The following is a 22193-nucleotide window of genomic DNA, read 5'->3' as shown; positions in this document are numbered from 1 at the left end:
TGTGGCTATTGCTGGGAAATAAATATTTTTTTAGAAAGAGAAAAAATTTTAAGTTACATTAGTTTTTAGAGCAGTTTTAGGTTCATAGCAAAATTGAGTGGACAGTACAGAGATTTCCTGATTGCAGGACTTTTACTTAACTTTCTTTGATTTTATGTTTGTTTCTATTTTATACTGAAATGTTTGGTTCCTGACAACCCGATGTAATTGCTTATTTATCCTATTATGTATTTTATAGATTCAGAATAGTAATGAAATATTATTAATAGGATGAAATCTACCGGATGCAGGTTTATTTGTTTTAATGCAGTTCAAGATGTATTTTTATCCTTAGTCTAAATATAGTCAAAATACTATTTCAAATTCACTTGAAATGATTCCTTCCTCTGTGGACAGTTAGGTCTGTTTTTCACTTTTAAGAATTATTTTATATTTTTAAATTTATTTTTTTAAAACTGTGTACTTAACTTTTCTCTGAGATGACGGAGCAGAATTAAATCTGTAAATGTCTGTGAGTCCTGGAGGATAGGGAACTGATCCTCAACTCATTTCTCCTCCATTCTGCCATTTCCCCTTCCTCTTCCATTGAAATTTGCACTCTTTATCCACAGTCTTTTGGAATGCTGAACAAAAATCTTCTTGGAACAAGACAGGAATAAGTAAATAAACTTAATAAATCTATAAGCCATGGCAGATCATTCACAAATTCCTCCAGATCCATATTGATTATCACCATTCATTCCGTGGGGTGGTTTTTCTTCTACAGCCTGTCTGATGTAATGGTGCTTCCATGACATTTGATGTTTGAAAGTCTCTAGCTCTGGCATTATCAATGTGTGTTTTATAGTCGTCTGCAATATTCCTTCCCTTTCTCTTTGCTCTGTGAACTGAGGGATCTGGGACGCCCATGTGTGTAAACACCCCTCCACCCCTGTCTTCTCTCCTTCTCTTAATCCCTTTTCCCTTAACACTAGGGTGCTAGCAGCCTGGGATGGTTGGGTTTCTGTCACCCTGGAGCTGAGCAGCTCATGTCAGGAATTCTCCAGGCTCTTGGGCCTCTGGGGTGAGTTGAGAAGGTATGTAGGGTGCTGGGGTTGGAGATCCATGGACTAGGTGCTTACCTGAGTTATTATGAGAGACTTGAAAACATTAGCATCTTCACGTAATCGGCATGACACATAACCTGGGATAGCACTGAGCTCCTTTTATTTCTTTATTCAGGCTGAGGAATGTGCACAAATAATGCAAATATAATTAATTTTAGTTCTGAGGATTAGGCAACTTGAGGCATGTTCACATTACCTGGTGATGTAAATACCAATGTTACATTGAATTTTTTTTAAAGAAAGACTTATTCACCACTGAAATAATCTCAACAGCATCATTAACTTTAAACATGTTGTATCGGACAGTATTAGTTACCTGATATGTATTTGGTCTGGGGTTATTTCATTTGTACTGTGGTCTTTTTTCTCCAGTGTTATATGCATTATGTATAATACATTGGTTGGGGGTGGGGGCACGGCTTGGAAAGGTGTGGGCTTTGACTTGCTTGGAATTGCTTTTTATTCTGTAAGTTCTGTGACCTCATGCACTGTAAATATTGATGCTACCACACCCGAGCACATGTGAAATAAAACTGTGGCTCTTCAGTATTTGGTTCCAATGCGAATTAATTAAAAAGGGGTTGGGGAAGTAGGTGTCCAGTAGTTAAGAATCCGCCTGCCAATGCAGAGGACACGGGTTCCGTCCCTGGTTGGGGAAGATCCCACATGCCATGGAGCAACTAAGCCCGTGCACCACAATTACTGAGACTGTGCTCTAGAGCCCGCGAGCCACAACTACTGAGCCTGCGAGCCACAGTTACTGAGCCCGTGTGCCACAAATACTGAAACCCGTGTGCCTAGAGCCTGCACTGCGCAACAAGAGAAGCCACCGCAATGAGAAGCCCGCACACTGCAATGGAGAGTAGCCCCCACTCGCCGCAACTGGAGAAAGCCCGCGTGCAGCAGCGAAGACCCAGCGCAGCCAAAAAAAAAGGGGGTGGAATTTGCACACAGGGAAAATTTTCCATTATATGTATTTGGGGGGAATAAACTCTGAAGGCAGCTTTCCCTCTTTTCTCCTCCCCCCACATTTCTCGATGGCCCTACTTCCATCAGTGGTGCCACAGCTCAGAGATTAAGGAAGCTGACTCTTTTAGGCTGGGTCCTCTCAGGTCCTTCAACATTGAAAGGGGTCACTTTGGAGCCATGAAGTGGATTTTCCCTGTTTACCTTGGCCCTGACAGTCACCAGTTAGAGGCTGTCTCTTAGGTGATGCTGCTTCTGCATCTGTCTGTATCATCCCCTCTGCTGCTTTTCTAAGCTTCCGTTTCAGAGACTTGTCACTGCTCCCCAGGTCCAAATAACATGCTGTTGTTTGTATATCAGACCAGTGTGACAGCTCAGGGAGTGTCCTGACAGTCGAGGTGTCTCATGGGAGAGAGCGGGGCAGTTACCAGGTCCCTGGAGCAAGACAAAGAATGTGTCCTGCTGTCCTGCCCACTTAAAAACCAACTGCTTTTGACCCTTTTTATTGATAGTTTTGAAAAGATTAGCCACAGACCAAATGCCAGAGGCTGTGTTGACTGTCCCACAGCTGCCACTGGGGCTACCACTTGGTTAAACAAGTGGTCCACCACCATCCAGCACGATCTGTTTTTGGCAGGGGCTCCCCGGTGATCTGAATGGGGATGTGATGAGGATGTCCACTGAGTCTTTGTGGTAGAGGCATCAGTGTCTGCAATTCCAGGAGAACTGTGGGCTTGTTCGGAATTACCTTGGGTGGAGGTGGGCAGTGGGCAGTTCCAGGACATCTGTTTGGCCCTTCCCTCCACAGCGGCTGTTACTCATGGGGAGGCTTCTGGGGGCTGTTAAGTAGAACCATCCCAGTTTGCACTCAGAACCAGGGACATCGCCATAGGGTAGGTCCTCTGACTAGTGCGAAGGACGTGGGCCCTTTCCCGTGGCAACAAGGTGGGGGTGGTGGCATTCAGGAGCCCTGGTATATACATACCAGCCCAGACGGCATCCAACAGTCCTCATGAGGTCTGGGGGTGCACTTTCCTTAGGACACAGGTGTCCTAAGTCCCGCTGGGGAAGGAATATTTATTGTGTGTACTTAGGGTGGCATCACAGGGCCCTTCCTCAAGGGGATCCATCCAATCCTTCCTTCCATCAGCTGTTTGTTGTAGAACCACCTCAGAGCTGGGAACCAGATGAAGGAGTCATGATTTTCCACTGCAGGGGCTGACCTCAGCCTTTTGCTCACAAGTGATTGATTTTTTTCTTGCGAGATACATCAAGCAGCGCCCTCACTGGTTGGCCAACCATCTCGCCCTCTTGCCTGAAGTCACCTCTGGCAACACGCCCCAGCTGCCACTCTGGCCTAGCTGTTTGTGGTGGTGATTATGTCCATCTGCATCTGGCGGTTAAGGGGTACCTCTTTGGTTATGCCAGGATCTCATCACCCTCGAAGACACGAGGGAGCATCTTCTGTCACCCCCTGCTCACAGAGCACAGCCCTCAGGGGACTTCCGGAGGACACCAGGACCCTCCTCACTGCTGTGTTCCTTACTGAAGGGTGTGTTCTCTGGCCAGTTCTGGGGAGTATAGTCAGATGTTGGGGTGTCTGGTCACCGTTTTTACTTTCTCACTTCTTGGAACCATCTCATACCTTCCTCAGGATTCCATGGCAGTCCAGGCACCTCCACCTCATTTCCTGTGAGTCAATATCATGTCCAAGTTCCAAGGAACTGGGTTCCAACAGCACAGGGACTGGGTTGGGCACCTTTACCAAGATGACAGCTCACACATGGGAGAACGCACCATGTCCATACACTCCCCTCTATCTGCCTTGTGTTCTGCCCCCTCAAGATCCCCTCCCAGTGTCCCCCCTCCCCCTCCGCAATTAAGTCCTGGCCTTATCTTTCTGGCAGGAGATGTAGGTCTCTTTAAACATTGCCATGGAAGCCTCTGGCATTCACAGAATGCCCTGAGTGGATGGCTGATTTGAGCCTGTCAACCGGTCTCTTTCTTCAAAGCTTCCAATCTGTTAGTAAAAACCAGCCAACCTCACAATCCTTATAATTACCAGCACCCACCCCTCAGCCCCATTCCACGGGTAGAGCTAATGCAGATGCCCACTCCCCGCCTCTGCCCGTGCCCCCTCCCAGTCCTGCACAGGTGAGGGCCTTATCGTGTGTGTTTGCATACCATGGGCCGTCGCCACCCACTTAGCACCAGCTGTAGGGTTCTTCCTGCTGTTTGACGCACAGGAAATGAGAAATCCAGGTATTGACTCACATCCTGAGGATCTGCTGTTTAGGACAGTTCTGGTACCAAGTGTCTTAATTTGGGTTCCTCTAGAAGTAAAACATGAAACCAGGGCTGGAGTGCAGGTGATCTGGGAAGCGGCCCAAGAAGGACAGATTCTCACTCTGGGCAACAGGACCGTGATTCTGCCAAGGCCTCCTGGAGAGCAGACGGAACGTCTCCCGAATTGCCTGCCTAAAAGAGGAGGGTGGGGCTTCCCTGGTGGCGCAGTGGTTGAGAGTCCGCCTGCCGATGCAGGGGACACGGGTTCGTGCCCCGGTCCGGGAAGATCCCACATGCCGCGGAGCGGCTGGGCCCGTGAGCCATGGCCGCTGAGCCTGCGCGTCCGGAGCCTGTGCTCCGCAACGGGAGAGGCCACAGCAGTGAGAGGCCCGCGTACCGCAAAAAAAAAAAAAAAAAAAAGAGGGTGCAGTTATCCACTCCCAGTGGTTGAGGGCTGCTCCGAGGTGCGTGGACTCCCCCCGACACCCGGGCTTCTGGGTGAGCAGGTGCCCGTGGCGTGTGGGTGGGAAGAAACAAAGACTTGACTGGTGAGCTTGAGATGAGACACTGTCAGCACACTGTACACTGAACTCGCGCGGGACTATCCACAGCCCTGACATAGGTGTGTTTTTTTGAAGTTTCGTTTTTTTGTTTTTTTAATTTTTTGGCCGCACCTTGGGGCATGCGGGATCTTAGTTCCCCGACCAGGGATGGAACCCGCCCCCACTGCAGTGGAAGTGCGGAGTCTTAACCATTGGACCGCCAGGAAGTCCCCAGGTGTGTTTTAAAAAACACCTCTTGACCTTCTGTTTATTCTGTCTCAGAGATCTTACCACGGTGGCAAGAATAAGTCAGTACTCTCAGAATGTATATAATATTTCATCATGTGTGTGTATGTACATTCATATGCAATACACGTACCACAGAAACCGTAATTTATTCCATCCAGTTTTTTTTTTTTTTTTTTTTTTTGCGGTACGCGGGCCTCTCACTGTTGTGGCCTCTCCCGTCGCGGAGCACAGGCTCCGGACGCGCAGCCTCAGCGGCCATGGCTCACGGCCCAGCCGCTCCGCGGCATGTGGGATCTTCCCGGACCGGGGCACGAACCAGCGTCCCCTGCATCGGCAGGCGGACTCTCAACCACAGCGCCACCAGGGAAGCCCTCCATCCACTTTTTAAGTTTAACCTTTTTCCAGTTTTATTGAGAAATAATTGGCATACATCACTGGATAAGTTTAAGGCGAACAGCGTGATTTATTTACATGTTGTGAAATGATTACCACAATAGGTTCAGCTAACACCCATCTTCTCATACAGATAAAATAAAAAGGAAAGAAAGAAAGAAGAAAGGAAAAAATTTTCTTCTCCTTATGATGAGAACTCTTAGGATCTACTCTCTTAACAGCTTTCCTGTATATCCTACAGCAGTGTTAGCTATAGTCATCATGTTGTACCTTACATCCCTGGTATTTATTTATGATAACCGGAAGTTTGTACCTCTTTATTTTTTTGGCTGTGCCACGCAGCATGTGGGATCATAGTGCCCCCACCAGGGATTGAATCTGCACCCCCTGCAGTGGGAGCGCAGAGTCTTAACCACTAGACTGTCAGGGAAGTCCCTGGAAGTTTGTGCCTTTTGACCACCTTTCTCCAATTCTCCCTGCCCCTGACTTTTTAATTTGTGTCAACATTTTACTAGGAAAAAATTCAGGAGGGTGGAGCCCCCTCCACCAGGGCTTACAGTTTCCTCTGCCTGTGTCGCCCATCCCCTTGGCTAACTCTTCCTCATCCTGGGGCTCAGCTTAGACCCATTCTTCTTTTTTTTTTTTTTTTAGATGTCGGGGGTAGGAGTTTTTAATTAATTAATTTATTTTTGCTGTGTTGGGTCTTCGTTTCTGTGCGAGGGCTTTCTCTAGTTGTGGCAAGCGGGGGCCACTCTTCATCGCGGTGCGCGGGCCTCTCACTATCGCGGCCTCTCTTGTTGCGGAGCACAGGCTCCGGACGCACAGGCTTAGCAGCCATGGCTCATGGGCCCAGCTGCTCCGCGGCATGTGGAATCTTCCCGGACCGGGGCAAGAACCCGTGTCCCCTGCATCTGTAGGCGGACTCCCAACCACTGCGCCACCAGGGAAGCCCCAACCTGGTGGTTTTATCCTCATTTTACTCTGTTGGCCTCACTATGTCGAATCTTGGGTTTCTTCCTTGCTAGACAGAAGCTTCATGTGGTCTGTGGCTGCATCTATTGGTTCCCCTCTGTTATTACCCAGCACATAGTAGGTGTTTGTAATATTTGCAAGTGCTTGTTAGGTTGATGTTTGGGCTGGATTTTGAGGTTGTTTGAATGCAGGGGTGCTCTGCTCTGTGGGACAAAGGCCATATTCCACCATCTGCCCAGATCGTTTCTCTCCAACCTCATCTGCTTCTCCAAATCCCTTCCCTTAGACAAGCGAACTCCAAACAGCCCTTTCCTTTTCCCAGTTCTGCCCGAAGTTGCTCACTCCCTTTCTACCTGTACAAACAATTTCCCCAACATATGGGCCACCTTTGAACTCAAAGAACTTGTGGGAAACCCTTATTTGACATTTAATCATATACATGCTGTGAGATGTTTTCAAAGTCATCCATTGGGGCACCTAGTATAAGAAATCATGTGAGTTTCTTGCTTTTGAGTAGCAATTAAAGCATTGTTTGGAGATACTAAATTGACACTCTGACCTTCTAAAAAATGATTCTTAAATTATTTGTTTATTTTTGGTTAGCTTTAGTAACTCACATACAGTAAAGCTTTCCAGTTGCCCCTAAGCAGTCTCCTGGCGGCATGCAAGATCTTTAGTTCCCCGACCAGGGACTGAACCCGGGCCACCTGCAGTGGAAGCTTGGAGTCCTAACCACTGGACCGCCAGGGAATTCCCACAGTCACAATACTTTATATTTGGATTTCAGGCCAAGTGTGATCTAGGACCCTTGCTCTCATTGATGTTTCCAGGTATGGCTTCAAGGGCAACCCCCAAAGCTCTCAAGGACTGTGATGCTGCTATGAAAAAGAGATTAAAAAAAAAAAAGCCTAAAGATGCACAAGGAATCTTACCAACAATGGAGGACACTAATTAAATGGTCTCTTCTAGTCCTTGTCCTGTTGGAACCTGAGGTCTATTGCTGCCTTTTTATATCCACCAGAGGGCAGTGTTCTATTCTACCTCACAGTCCGCCTCCCCTTTGAGGTCTCCCCTTTCTTTTCTTTTTCTTTTTTTTTTTCAATTAAAAAATTTTTTTTGGCCACGCTGCATGGCATGTGGGATTTTAGTTCCCTGACCAGGGATCCAACCCAAGCCCCTGCACTGGAAGTACAGAGTCTTAACCACTGGACCGCCAGGGAAGTCCCAGAGATCTTCCCTTTCAAATCCTAGCATTTCAGCTCCTGAAGTGATCCCCAAACTGTGTTTCTCAAACTTTGATTTGACTTCTAGAATCAAATCAAATCTTGGGCGTCCCTGGTGGCGCAGTGGTTGAGAGTCCACCTGCCGATGCAGGGGACACGGGTTCATGCCGCGGTCCGGGAAGATCCCACATGCCGCAGAGCGGCTGGGCCCGTGAGCCATGGCCGCTGAGCCTGCGCGTCCGGAGCCTGTGCTCCGCAAGGGGAGAGGCCACAACAGTGAGAGGCCCGCGTACCGCAAAAAAAAAAAAAAAAAAAAAAAAAAAAAAGCATCTTGATTAGTTGCTAATAGAAATACATCTTACATCTCAACCCCACAGAGACGTACAACCATATGCAACTCTATATATGTATATATAACAAAATTTCATAAAATGACACTTGTTTTCATAGAGAACAGACCTGTGGTTGCCAAGGGGGAGGGGGTTGGGAGAGGGATGGAGTGGGAGTTTGGGATTAGCAGATGCAAACTATTATATATAGAATGGATAAACAACAAGGTCCTACTGTGTAACACAGGGAACTATATTCAATATCCTGTGTAAACCATAATGGAAAAGAATATGAAAAAGAATGTATATATGTGTATAACAATCACTTTTCTGTACAGCAGAAATTAAGACAACATTGTAAATCGACTGTACTTCAATAAAATAAATTTTTAAAAAAACACTTGTCTTTACTATGTGCAATACACTGATATTTCTATTCTCTTCCATTAAAAAAAGTGCCAATCATCACCAAATTGAGTTCACAACCTACAAATTGGGTCGCACATATTGCCTTAGAGTTCATTTAGTCTGGCATCCTGCATACTTATGGATGAAGAGATGCAGGGTTAGAGAGGGATGCTCAGTCATTGTGGGACTCAGCGCAGCACCTAGGATAAGGCTTCCGGGCTTCGGACTTCTGATCTGTTGCTTTCAGCACAACGACATTCCTGTTGAGGGACACCCAGAGCTCTGGCAGGTCACAGCCATGGAGTCCAGGATATGTGTGTGTGTGTTCCAGCCCCAGCACACTGAGCTTCGCCACACCTTGCGAAGAGTCCCCTGCAGCAGGGTTTTCTCTTTGGGCATGTAAATTCTGCAGCTCACCCACTGATTGTCACATTGGTGCCGGCCTCTGGAATCCTGCACGTGGCTCCTCCACGCCCTGACTTAGCAGTGGGTTGCTTTATAGCCCAGAATCAAGAACGTACACAAACTAAGAGGGTAGGGAGTCAGTTGCCACTGTTGAAGCGTCTGCTTCTGAGATGCGGAGGGTGGAAGTTCTCATGTGGTTCCGTCCTTGCTCTGTAGAACGCCTCCCAGAGGACTTTCGAGATCGATTACGGCCACAACTGCTTCCTCAAGGATGGCCAGCCCTTCCGCTACATCTCGGGAAGCATTCACTATTTCCGCGTGCCCCGTTTCTACTGGAAGGATCGGCTGCTGAAGATGAAGATGGCTGGACTGAATGCCATCCAGACGTAAGTAGGAGGGCACTGGGCTCTCACCTGGGCCTGGACACCCACCCCTGGAGGGAGGGTCCAGCTGCATCTCTCGGTGCAGCTGTTTCATTGCTCAGAACGGGGAATAGCCTGGTCTGGGGTCCTGGGAGAGGCTAGTCATGGGCTTGAGTGTCCCTTCTTTAGACAATTAACTACTTCTTCCAACCTTGAACTTTGTCACCAGAAATCATACAATGGATATCATCTTGAAAGGGCAAAGGGAAGTAACAATGGTTGAGTGTTTACTGTGTGCAGGGCACGTTACATGGATGATGCCATTTCTCCAAGGTCACCCTTCTTGTTTGCAGCTGGCGAAACTGAAATTTGCCCAGGCACATGTGTTTGGACAGAGGTTCCGCTGAGATTTGAAGATAAGGGTGTTGGTAGGCAACCATAGCTCCTCTCAGCTCCTAGAGGGATATGCCTTGTTGGGTAGATTCCTGAAACCTAGTTTGTCTTTGTGGTTCTGCTGGGGTGATTCCATGGCCCAAGGTTACAGAATTTTACCCCAAAACTATCTCTCCTTATCTCTTCTGCTGTTGTAAAGTGACTAATTGAGAAGGAAGTTGGGGTGGCTGGCCACTTTGGTTTCTGCACTGGTGATGTGGATTGCTGATAACTCTTCAAAGATAAAGGGTGAGAAAACCCAGCGGCAGATTCCTGGGACAGATAGTTAGGAAGAATCCCACTTGTTATTCTGGTTCTAGGGCCACTGGGACATGTCTGTAGTTTCAACACTAAGTTCTGGGGGACCAAGACTGTTCCAGGGAACCCTGAAACCATGGGATTGTGGGAAAAAAACACAAGCCAGGGGTCATCAAAGACACCTTTGTGATGGCAGTGGGTGGCTTCATATTTAAAGTTGTGTCCCAGGGCTTCCCTGGTGGCACAGTGGTTAAGAATCCACCTGCCAATGCAGGGGATATAGGTTCGAGCCCTGGTCCGGGAAGATCCCACATGCCGCGGAGCAACTAAGCCCATGTGCCACAACTACTGAGCCTGCGCTCCAGAGCCCACGAACCACAACTAGTGAAACCTGCGCGCCTAGAGCCCGTGCTCCGCAACAAGAGAAGCCGCCGCAAGCAGAAGCCCGTGCACAACGAAGAGTAGGCCCCACTCGCTGCAACTAGAGAAAGCCCGCACGCAGCAATGAAGACCCAACGCAGCCAAAAATTTAATTCAAAAAAATAAACTTTTAAAAATAAATAAATAAATAAGTTTGTGTCCCATGCTGCAGGCAGCCCAAGGAGCTGGTCGGAATTTTATTTTTTATAAATTTATTTATTCATTTTTGGCTGCATTGGGTCTTCATTGGTGCACACAGGCTTTCTCTAGTTGTGGCGAGCGGGGGCTACTCTTCATTGTGGTGTGCGGGCTCCTTCTCATTGCGGTGGCTTCTCTTGTTGTGGAGCATGGGCTTTAGGCACGCGGGCTTCAGTAGTTGTGGCATGCGGGCTCAGTAATTGTGGCACGCAAGCTCTAGAGCGCAGGCTCAGTAGTTGTGGCGCCACCAGGGAAGTCCCAGAATTTTTGTTATTTTACCTCCTTCGGACTATTCCTGACAAAATCTTTTGTTAGGAGGACGCAGGGCTTGGAGGTTTTCCCATTTTTATTGAAAAATATTTTTCAAAAAATAAGTATGGGGCTTCCCTGGTGGCGCAGTGGTTGGGAGTCCGCCTGCCGATGCGGGGGACGCAGGTTCGTGCCCCGGTCTGGGAGGATCCCGCGTGCCGCGGGGTGGCTGGGCCCGTGGCCCGTGGCCGCTGAGCCTGCGCGTCCGGAGCCTGTGCTCCGCGATGGGAGAGGCCACGGCAGTGAGAGGCCCGCGTACCGCAAAAAATAAATAAATAAATAAGTATGCCTCTTATTACTGTAGCACAGATATTTTCATTTTTCCTAAGCCCTTACATAGGCATAAGTAATTTTTCCATAGCAGTAATTTGTGTCCATGAACTCTGTCTTTTTTTTTAAGTCAAGCATTAAATAGGAATGGGCGTTCTTTGAGGGTCATACACTTAAAAGTGTTCCCCACAAGTTTGATTCTCTTGGTAGCTGCTGTGAAAGCTCAAAAGAAGGCTTCTTTTCTGCGCGTCTGCCTTAGGAAGATGTCTGTGTGTCCTGCGGGTTTATAGTTCTGCAGACTGTTCAGAAATTCATGTAGGACACCTGGATTTTTGAGATATTTCCAGGAAGGGGCTGTGTGTGTCTTGGCAGGTACGTGGCCTGGAACTTCCACGAGCCCCAGCCAGGACAGTACGAGTTCACTGGGGACCACGACGTGGAGCATTTCATTCAGCTGGCACATGAGCTGGGACTGCTGGTCATCCTGAGGCCTGGACCTTACATCTGTGCAGAGTGGGACATGGTGAGTGCGGCTTGACCTGCCCTGCCTGCCTGGTGTGCGGTCAGGCAGGGATCTGGAGGCAAGTGAACTAAAGCAGCGTTGGTAAGTCTCTAATTCCAGGTAACACGGGCCTGTGACTGAGCAAACCCAGTTGTCTTTTACCTTGAGCAGTGCCCAGGCAGAGAGGAGCAGGGAGGGGTCACAAGGCATGGGTCCTCCTCTTGGTGGTCACGTACAGAAGTCAGCTTCCTCATCTGTAAAAAGAAGTTCATGGTGTGGCCTCTGTCTGCCTCACAGGGTAGTTGTGAGGTTAAGTGGAGGAATCTGTAGAAAAGGCTTTGATTCTCAAAACATTGCATTCAAGCCCAGTGATCTTATTTTTATTATGTTTACAATTTCTAATTGCCCTGAAAGTTACAACCCAGAAAGCCCAGCTCAAATACCCCTTCTCCATGACATTTTTCTTCTTTCCCCTCACTGCTAATAGTAGTAATTTCTGTCTCCCCTAAGACCTTATCATGGCCTCTTCTTCCTTTTTTTTTTTTTTTTTCCCCCTCTCCTAGGGAGGATTACCTGCTTGGCTACTAGAGAACGAATCTATTGTTCTCCGTTCTAGTGATCCAGGTAAGTTGTTACAGATGTCGTAAGAGAATTTAAGAAAGCTTAGATAATTTATATCAAAAGAGTCAGGTATTTCGAAGGCTGGGGTACTCCTGGGCGAATGCTTCTGAAAGTTTAGCAAAAGTGTGAGCGTTCATCATGCTCTTCCAGGTACTGAATGTTTTAGGAAAGAAGGATTATTCGAACAGCTTGACCAGATCTCGCTGATACCCTGGGAACTCTTTGAGTTGGCACTGGGCCCTGTTTGCGGTTCACTGGCTGATTTTAATGCTTTCTCTGCCTCTGTTCTTAGAATACGACATGGCTGGTGCCGACTCCCAGCTAATCAGAATGGCAGGTGTAGTTTCTGCGGTGGTGTCACTGGATTTCTCAGTAGCTGCGGTGTCTTCAGTTCCTTTGTCTACTTTTACAGAGTTAGATAACTAAATGATAGATAAAATGATAGGTTTTTTTCTTGTCTAGCTGTAAACCCTGATCGATCTGCAGGTCCCATTTAGCTGCTGTTCTTTTTTTTTTTTTTAATTTTTATTGGAGTATAGTTGATTTACAATGTTGTGTTACTTTCTGCTGTACAGCAAAGTGAATCAGCTATACATATACATATCTCAACTCTTTTTTAGATTCATTTCCCATATAGGTCATTACAGAGAATTGACTAGAGTTCTTAGCTGCATTTCTGTCTTCTGAAGGCTTCAGTTTCTCTTGGTGATGAAGCTGGTCATAAGAGCAGCTAACACTGATTAAATTTGCTGTGTAAAAGGCTAGTATATTATGTTCTATATGCATTTCCTTCTTAGTGTACTACCCTCACATTTTACGCTCTTAGTATATTAGTGTTTTTCCACATTTTATCTGAGTTAATCCTTACAGCAACTTTATGACCTATGTACTCTCTTATCCCCGTTTGACAATGTAAATGTATAATTGATTAGAACTTAATTTTAAAAAAACTCAACTGTGACAGAGAGGACACATCGCTCAGTCATTCAACAAACATTGGTGGATGCCTCCTGTGCTGCAGGCTTTTTGTCCTAATGGCAGGGGCAGATACCAGGCATACTGGTCCTTGTCCTTTCAGAGCTCCACTGAGGAGACAACTCTCGGCAGGACAACATTTTTTTTTTTTTTTTTTTTGCGGTATGCGGGCCTCTCACTGTTGTGGCCTCTCCCGTTGCGGAGCACAGGCTCGGGACGCGCAGGCTCAGCGGCCATGGCTCACGGGCCCAGCCGCTCCGCGGCATGTGGGATCTTCCCGGACCGGGGCACGAACCCATGTCCCCTGCATCGGCAGGTGGACTCTCAACCACTGCGCCACCAGGGAAGCCCAGCAGGACAACTTTTAGCAGACTTTTAGTGCATGTAGTGCCCCCCCATTTCAGAAAGTGGTTGTTGAATCCAGTCTGTTCAATCTCTGCTGCCAGCCCCAGGGTAATAGGCTGTGTTGTGTCTCTTTGTAGAAAAAGGCGTGTGATGGTGTTAAACCTGGTTGTCTTCCAGATTACCTTGCAGCTGTGGACAAGTGGTTGGGAATCCTTCTGCCCAAGATGAGGCCCCTCCTCTATCAGAATGGAGGGCCGATTATAACAATGCAGGTAACTGCAGAGAGGAGCCTGGCCGGGTCAGGGGAGGTTTCCATCCATCCACATTATATATGGGAACGAAGCAGACATGAACCTCATATGTCTATTTCTTTCTTTTTGTTTTTCTTTTTAACTTTTAAAATCGAAATATAGTTGATTTGCTATGTTGTGTTAGTTTCAGGTGTACAGCAAAGTGATTCAGTCATATACATATATACGAATATATATATTCTCTTCCAGCTTCTTTTCCACTCTAAGTTATTACAAGATATTGAATATAGTTCCCTGTGCTATACAGTAGGTCCTTGCTGTTTATCTTCATATGTCTATTTCTTTAAGAGGCAATGCCACAGATGGTGCTTTGATTTAAATTGCATTCTGGGGAGGCATTACCATTTTTGAATGCTTGCTGTGTGAGACTCTCTGCTGGATACCCTACAAATGCTATTCAGTTATTCCAACCACCATCTTCAAAGAGGTTAAGTGACTTGGCCAAGGTCACGCAGCTGGCAGGTGTTGCAGCCTGGCTCCTCTCCGGTGCCACGTTGCCTTCTGGCCACAGGGATGCAGCATGGACTGACCCACTTTGGCGTCTGTACTGCCTAGGCCGTCAGTTTCCATGGGTGTGGAAAGAGGATGCAGTGAATTGGGGCCACTGTGTTTTCTCTCCCACTTCCTGCCCTCACTTTCCTTCTTCCATGTGTTTTTCACTTTGCAGTGACTGGTAGATTGTGAGGTATATCACGTGGCAAGAACTTTTCAAGTGAAAAATAGGTACACTTGACCTGCGATGATTTTTGATGTTTGTAAAAATACTTAGGTAAAACAAAACCATGTCTGTTGGTCATTTACCAAGGATGCTCTGATTGCAAAGAATACGTTATGTAAAACTGGCTGCATCCCGGACCAGCAAGGGGGTGCGTGCGGTGCTCCCTAGGGGAGCGTGGGCCAGATTTCCTTCTTGTGAACAGCACTGTGGAGTGTTTGCAGGGACGGTCATTGTGGGGAGGGAGCCTGGCCATTTCCATGCCCTTCAGATATGAGAGGGCTGGGCTGGCCAGGGTGCCCTGCGTGGTGGAGAGAGGCCAGGCTGCTACTCCCAGAGGGGTGTACTGATAGCACTCACTGCCCCTCACCTGTCCTGAGTCTGTACCAGTTAAGCTTACAGGAGCCCATTTTCCTGTATGAAGATTTCAAGGCTAAAACTGGGTGTATCTGCATAGCTGGGTCTTCTTCCTTTCTCTTGATCTCAGGTTTTCCTCAATTTCCCTTGCTTTTTAGTCTCTGCTTCTGCCGAAATCACTTTCAATTTTTGCTGAGGACTTTCCTGTACCTTTTGGTTATTGAAATGCACCACAATGTCAACAAATATGAACTGTGCAAGGGAGAGCAAAGTTGACTGTCTTGGGGGGAATTTCCTCCTGTGTCCATCCCTGGCAACCTCAGATGACTTGAACTTGACCGTGGATCCTGCCGGAGGACTCAGCTTCCTTCCTCTCCCTTCCCCCCGTCACATCTCCACCTGCTAAAATCCCACCTAATCCTTTTGCCCCTTGATAATTAGGAGTGGGGGCCTTCCACCCACAAATTTGCTTCATCCAATTTGTGAGGTACTCATCATGAGGGATTAGCCCTGTTTATACCTGCTGTTTTGGAAGAGGAACAGCTGAAAACGTCTGCAGTGTTTTGTTGCTTTATCAAGGAGCTTACAGGGTGAGATAATTATTCTAGAACAAAGACCTGCAACCTGCAAACCTGGCCCTCTGCCTGTTTTTGTAAATAAAGGCCACTGGCACATGACCATGCCCGACCATTTATATATTGTCTGGGGCTGCTTGTGAACCACAATAGCATGGTTCAGTAGTTGAGACAGAGACATATGGCCAAAAAGCTCCAAATATTTACTCTCTGGCCCTTTATAGAAAAAGTTGGCAAACTCCTACTCTAGAAAAATCAGCTTTCCTCTGAGGCTAACTGCAACTTCGTCTATGAGTCTCAAGCCCTTTTCTGTGTGTTTCTCCTCTTACCTCCCCCGCCTCCACACACACCTCTGCTTTCCTCTCGTTGGCAATGATAGAGAACTTGACTGTATGCTTTATTGCCAGCTTTCTGAGCACTTACCAGGTGCCAGGTATTGTGCAAAAGCCCTATTCATGTATGGCTCAGTGAATCCTCATACAACCCAGTGAGGTAGGTACACTCACCTCTTACAGGCAAAGAGACATTTGACGGGTGGAGCCACCTGGATAAGAAGAGGCAGAGCTGAGGTTTGCACAGGGACTCTTGGGCCTCTGATGCCTGTGACCGCAGCACGAAGCTGTCTTGCGAATGTTGAGCTTTTCTCTTTCTCTAAAAACCTAACCAAATTAGGTATATGCATTTATTACAATCCTGTTTAAACTACAGTCCTGTATTTTATCTTAATACAATGATGATAATGGATAAATAAGATTTGAAAGAGTAAGTGAAAATCAATGACATTGGCTTGGGGCGTGGCCAGAAAAGAACGAGAGGTGCAGAGGCTCTGGGCCCTCTTAGTTGCTAAAGCCGACCCTTAAATTTAGCTTTGAACTTCTTGGCAGCCAGATGATGAAGGAAGACACAGCCATTTAAGTAGCTCTTAATTAAAGAGGAGAAAAAAGAAAACGAGGGGGACAGTACCTTGCCAGTATTTGCAAAGCTTTTCTTAAGATTTATTTCAATTATTTCCAAAGGGACTTCTGAGGCACTAATCAGAGTATCAGGATTAGTCATCCAAGGGGAGTTTCCTGCTCTGTGTGAGTGGCAAACACCTTCTATTGCAGGATGGCTTCATGACCTGTGAAGCCCTTGATACTGGCCTACCACTACCTGTTTTGCTGCTTCTTTTTTTTTTAAATTTAATTTATTATTAGTATTTTTTTGGCTGCACCTCGCGGCATATGGGATCCTAGTTCCCCGACCAGGGATGGAACCCGCGTCCCCTGCACTGGAAGCGCAGTCTTAATCCCTGCACCTCCAGGGAAGTCCTTGTTTTGCTTCTTTTTAAAATTATTTATTTATTTATTTATTTTTGGCTGCATTGGGTCTTTGTTGCTGCACATAGGCTTTGTCTAGTTGCGGCGAGCAGGGGCTACCCTTCGTTGCAGAGCATAGGCTCTAGGTGCACAGGCTTCAGTAGTTGTGGCTTGCGGGTTCTAGAGCACAGGCTCAGTAGTTGTGGCACATGGGCTTAGTTGCTCCGCGACACGTGGGATCTTCCCGGACCAGGGCTTGAACCCGTGTCCCCTGCATTGGCAGGCAGATTCTCAACCACCGCGCCACCAGGGAAGCCCTGTTTTGCTTCTTGAACCCATAACATGAAAGTATAGTCAGAGGGATTCTCGCTGAGAAAACCATTGTGCGTTAAACCATTTGGGAGGAGGTGCTTTGCAGATGATGATGGTGGTGTCTAGTTCTTCTACATCACTCCCTACTCCCTTCCCACTCCCCGACTCTGTCCATAGGCTTCATGGAGCTACTAGCAATTTTGCCAACAGCATACTCCTTGCAGGAATACTCTCTACCTCTCCCGCTTCCCTGACCAGCGAGTGCCTTTCTTTCTAGAGCTGCCTCGGGCAATCCCTGCGGGGAAGCTTCCTTAACCATCTCTTCCAACCACTCTCAGACTGGGCACCTCTTTTCTGGAGGCTCACAGTTTCTTATGCTCATGTTCAAAGGCCACGTATCCCTAGGATCACAAAAATTTGTTTTGCGTTGTGTGCAGGTAGAAATTGTTATGTGTGGGAAATTTTTAAATTTTTGTAAAATTGTGACGTATACCACACACACATTAATGTGCAATAATGAAGCATTATGATGAAAACAGCTACAGAATGACCACCCAAGATGGAAAATGGTACGTGGCCAGGACCCTGGAAGCTTCCCAGGTGTCCTTCTTCATCACACCCCACTTCTTCTCACTGTTCTGACTTTCGTAGCCATCAGCTTCTTGCTTTTCTTTACACTTTTACCGATTATGTGCACACCAAGACTTGATAGTTTGGTTTTGACTGATTTCGATTTTCTATTCGGGAAATTGTATCGTGTGTATTTTTCAGTGTCATGCTTCTTTCACCAACCTCTATACCTCTAAGATTCTTTGGTGTATTGGATTTTCTGGCATATCTGGTGTATTGGAAATAAATGAAGGTCATTCATTTTATTGCTTTAGAGCAATGTTGCTTAACCTTTTTTTCATTGTTGCCCATTAAAGATCCTCTCTAGACATATTTTTCTAATTGCCCCCCATGAAATTTTAATACCTGAGATATACTGTATAATTGTACATATATCTATACTTTATATGAAAAATACGGTGTTTTTTTTTTAAATTCTATAAAAATCAGCTCCCACCTCCTTGGGGATGCTCTCCACCTCATTGAGAATGGACACTTCAGCACTATTGTCATTGTACCCAGTAATTCTTTGTTGTGGAGGCTGACAATGCAGGATCTCTAGCAACATCCTTTGGCCTCTACCCACTGAATTAACAGATGATTTTTCTTCATTTTTTAATATTTCTGCCATGGAAAATTATTATTTATGTAATGTGTAAAGTATCGGTTACGTATTATAGGGGACAATATCACTACAATCTGAAAACTAACACATTGGTTGTTTTCCTTATTTCTGGGAGGTATTAGAAGGTAGGTTTTTATGCTGAGTTGCTTTTTGGAAGATGAGTTTTGAGGACTGAGTGTAGGAGATATTTGGGGATATTACTAAGCCTTGTCATCTCAGAGATGTGCAGGTAGTTTCTCTAAACAAAAGCTTGCCTTCGGACGTTGGATCTCCTGATTTCTTTCCCCTCCTCTCTTTAAATTTGCAGGTTGAAAATGAATATGGCAGCTACTATACCTGTGATTACAACTACCTGCGTTTCCTGCAGAAGCGTTTCCACTACCACCTGGGCGAGGACGTGCTTCTGTTCACCACGGACGGGGCGCATGAGAGCTTCCTGCAGTGCGGGGCACTGCAGGGGCTCTATGCCACCGTGGACTTCGGAGCAGGTTGGTGTCTACAGTCACAGAAACCCAGCTGAGCAGGCAGGTTTGGGCTTTTTGCTCCATCGGTCATTCTAGGCATCTGTTGTTCAAGTGGCAAGGACATATCGAGTGAGATTTCCCAGATTTTCCTGTATCTGGTAACGGGTAAAATAGAACACCTGATATTGCACCCCTCCATTGCAGAGATCATTTTATGTCAGCTGAGCTGGCCCTTAGGTCAGGAGCTCCATTTCCAGCCCTGGCGGAGCTAGCTGCAGCCTGGAGTCCTGTTCTCTTCGGGGCTGCCTGCCAGGAGCAGTTCCAGGTTGAGGAGCTCCACCTTTCAGGCTCTGTCTGGGATGTGCTGCTCTTCCCTGCTCCCCCTGTCCCCCGAGTCGTGGCTGGATGCTCGGGCTGGGTCGTGGCCATCGTGAACTCTGAGGCCGGTCCTGGGTTTCGGGGAACTTACCTGGTACTTCCGTTTTCTTTCTACATAAACTCATAAGGCTGGGAACTGTGATGGGCCGGAGGTGGTTTGGCAGATGCTACAAAAAATCGTCTTCCTGATGCATTAGTGCTGTGTAAGCTGCTGAGGTTCCACACATGAAAGGAGGGCTGGGATGCTTCGGGCTGTATGACATTAAGAAATCTTCATGTAGGTTGAGAGCAGCTTTCATAAAGGGCATGGCAGCTAAATGCAGTGTGTGATCCTGGACTTTTTTTTCCGTGTTTTTTTTTTTTCCTTTGTTGTTGTTATGAAGGACATTATTGAGACAATTGAAGTCTTTGAATAAAGCCTTTAGATTAGATAATAGTATTCTATCCATGTTAATTTCCTGTTTTTTATCATTGAGTTCTGTTTATTTAAAGAATGCCCTTGCCCTTAGGGGATACACACTGAAGTATCTAGGGGTAAGGGGCCATTCTGTCTGCAAATTATTCTCAAATGACTCAGAAAAAAATATGTATATTCATATAGAGAGGGAAAACCTGATGAATGTGGTAAAATGTTAACAATTGGGGAACCTGGGTGAAGGGAAGATGAGTTCTTTGTACTATTCTCACAGCTTTTCTGTAAATTTGAAATTATTTCAAAATGAAAAGTTACTGCCCCGCCCAAAAAGACCAGCTCTTCAAGTAGCATAAGGATCCCGCTGTTCTCCCATCTGAGGGATGAGACACATACCCAGCGTTGCCTTCTTTTGAGAAGGATGTACAGAAAACTGAAGTTGCATTTTTAAAAAGATTCTTCTACCCTACCAACAAGGAAGTAACTGGCTCTGAGTGAATTGAGTGTTTCTAGAAACATGGTACGTTGCTCAGAGCATTTGGCGATGAAATAACTCATCTACAAAGAGCTGCACAGGAAGTGGCATGCTGGTTTCGTCCTGCTTTGGCACACTTCCCAACACAGTGATGAAAAAGCACAGTATTTTTCTGTTGGGAGGAACAAATTGAAGATTATTATGAGTTAGTTGTAAGCATTATTTGTATGTAGGGTGACAGCACATACAAATAATGCTTCTTCTGTGGGTTCAAGGACAGACACTCAAGACCAGTGTGCCTGAGGCAGGTGGGGCTGTGGTAGCTTTATTCATTTGTGTGCAAGAGGGGCAGTGCCTGGCTGGGGTCAGATCCCAGGAGAGGCGCCTGAGAGCAGCATTTAAAGATCTGGAAGCTACTGAATGCTTAATAGTGAGAAATTTACAGCCATAAAATAAATGAGATTCCATTCTTTCTTGATCAGCACATTCCCTCCTGAAAGCTGGCCTTACAGAGAAGCCCAAGGCTTGTCCAAGAGCAGGGGGGTTTTGGAGACTTGGCTGGTGTCCCTTTCACGCTGGGACACCCACTGCGGGAACTGGACTGTGCAATGTGGGGTCAGGGTGTCCTCTGCTCTGGCTGGGAAGCACTGTGCGTGTTCACTGATGTAAAGCAGCCCATTACCTCTCTGGGGAGAAACCCCTTCTCTCTTTAGAGGTGGAGGGGAGAACAGAGTCATGGGAAGCAAGATGAGATACAGGCATCCTAATGGAATATTTCAGAAGAAAAAATTGAGTTCACGAGTGGTCTGGAATGACAGAGAGAGAGAGAGAGAGAGAGAGAGACCAGCCGTGTGTCCAGGTGCCGGGGACACAGGAAGCACAAAGCCTGTGCCGTGATCTCCCAAAGGAAAGCAGTCAGGAGAGGCCCGAGCACTGTTCACAGAGGAAGCATCATTCTGTGGTCCCCACGGTCCGTCAAATGGATGGCCTGAGTCCTCACCTAAAGCTAGCTTGGAGGCGTGCAAGCCCCTGGGGGTGTGGGGAAGGGTGGGGGCTTCAGGCGCAAGTCCTACGAAGGAATCTTTTTATTTAACTTCTTGTCATTCCCATGGCTGACCGTTCTTCTCCCTCTCATTTTTCAGGTGTCAACGTCACAGCTGCTTTCCTAATCCAGAGGAAGAGTGAACCCAAAGGACCCTTGGTAAGAATCAGGCGTGAGGCCTGGGGAGACTGTTTGCTTGTACTAACTTCATTACCGCTGCTGGGAGAGAGCGATTAACTGCTGCGGAGGGTGGGAATGGATCCTTGGTTTCTCTGAGTCTGAGGTCAGCAGCTGATGGGAGTGTAGAGACCCCCTTCTGGACACATGGGAAACAGCAGAAGCAGTGCTGCTACTTGACACTGAGGCCCTGCACTGGAGGGGGGCAGAATGGGGACCGAAGTGAACATCCCGCCTCCGTCAGGCTCTGCGCTTTTGCATACCTCATCGTATTTGGTCATCGTGCCAGCTCTCATAGGTAGTATCATTGTCTCCATTTTCAGTGAAACTCAGAGGCCATGTCACTTGCCCAGGGTCGTACAGCTGGTGAGTGGCAGGGCCAGGATCTGTGTTCAGGTCTGTGTTCCTTGAAAGCTCTTTATGACAGAGCTTCTCCACCTTTAGTGTGCTTACAAATCACGTGGGACTCTTGCTAAAACGCAAACATTGATCTGTTGGGTCTGGGAGGGGATTGAGATTCTGCATTTCTGACAAGCAACCAGGTGACACGGGGAGGTAGGGTTGCTGACCACTCTGGGAGCCGCGGGGCTCTGTGACATGCCGTGTAGGCACCTGGGAGGTGGAGACGGAGGCCAGGTCCTGGCAGGTGTGCTCAGCCCATCAATGATGCAGCCCTCTCTGTGCTTCCCTTCTCCTTGCAGTTGTGGCAGTTGTCCTTGTCACTTGGCCCCGTGTAAGGGGGAATATCCTGTGCCTTCCGTGCAGCAAGTCAGGCTGCCCCGCCTGTGTACCCACCTTTGTACAAAGCAGCCTTTTCTGAACCTGGTCTCTGCTTCGTGAGCCATGCAGAACCCGAGTTCCCAGACTCCGGG

General features: G+C 47.1%; 1 protein-coding gene across 3 annotated transcripts in view; it reads left to right on the top strand.

The window, feature by feature from the left end:
- GLB1 (galactosidase beta 1) overlaps positions 1 to 22193 on the top strand; it is a 90612-nt gene that overhangs the window by 13950 nt on the left and 54469 nt on the right. Inside the window, exons 2-8 of one of the 3 annotated variants that reach the window (XM_079932962.1) lie at positions 9096 to 9265; positions 11501 to 11651; positions 12194 to 12254; positions 12544 to 12588; positions 13749 to 13843; positions 18681 to 18861; positions 21245 to 21303. In XM_079932962.1, coding sequence (XP_079789088.1) covers positions 9096 to 9265; positions 11501 to 11651; positions 12194 to 12254; positions 12544 to 12588; positions 13749 to 13843; positions 18681 to 18861; positions 21245 to 21303 — 762 coding nt within the window. The remainder of the gene's footprint in view (positions 1 to 9095; positions 9266 to 11500; positions 11652 to 12193; positions 12255 to 12543; positions 12589 to 13748; positions 13844 to 18680; positions 18862 to 21244; positions 21304 to 22193) is intronic. The other 2 variants (XM_079932963.1, XM_079932964.1) reach the window with 2 other exon arrangements.

The sequence above is a fragment of the Stenella coeruleoalba genome (genome assembly GCF_951394435.1).
Source record: "Stenella coeruleoalba genome assembly, chromosome: 10".
NCBI classification, from domain to species: Eukaryota; Metazoa; Chordata; class Mammalia; order Artiodactyla; family Delphinidae; genus Stenella; species Stenella coeruleoalba.
The sequence above is the reverse complement of the archived record's forward strand: the minus strand, read 5'-3'. Positions and strand labels throughout refer to the sequence as shown.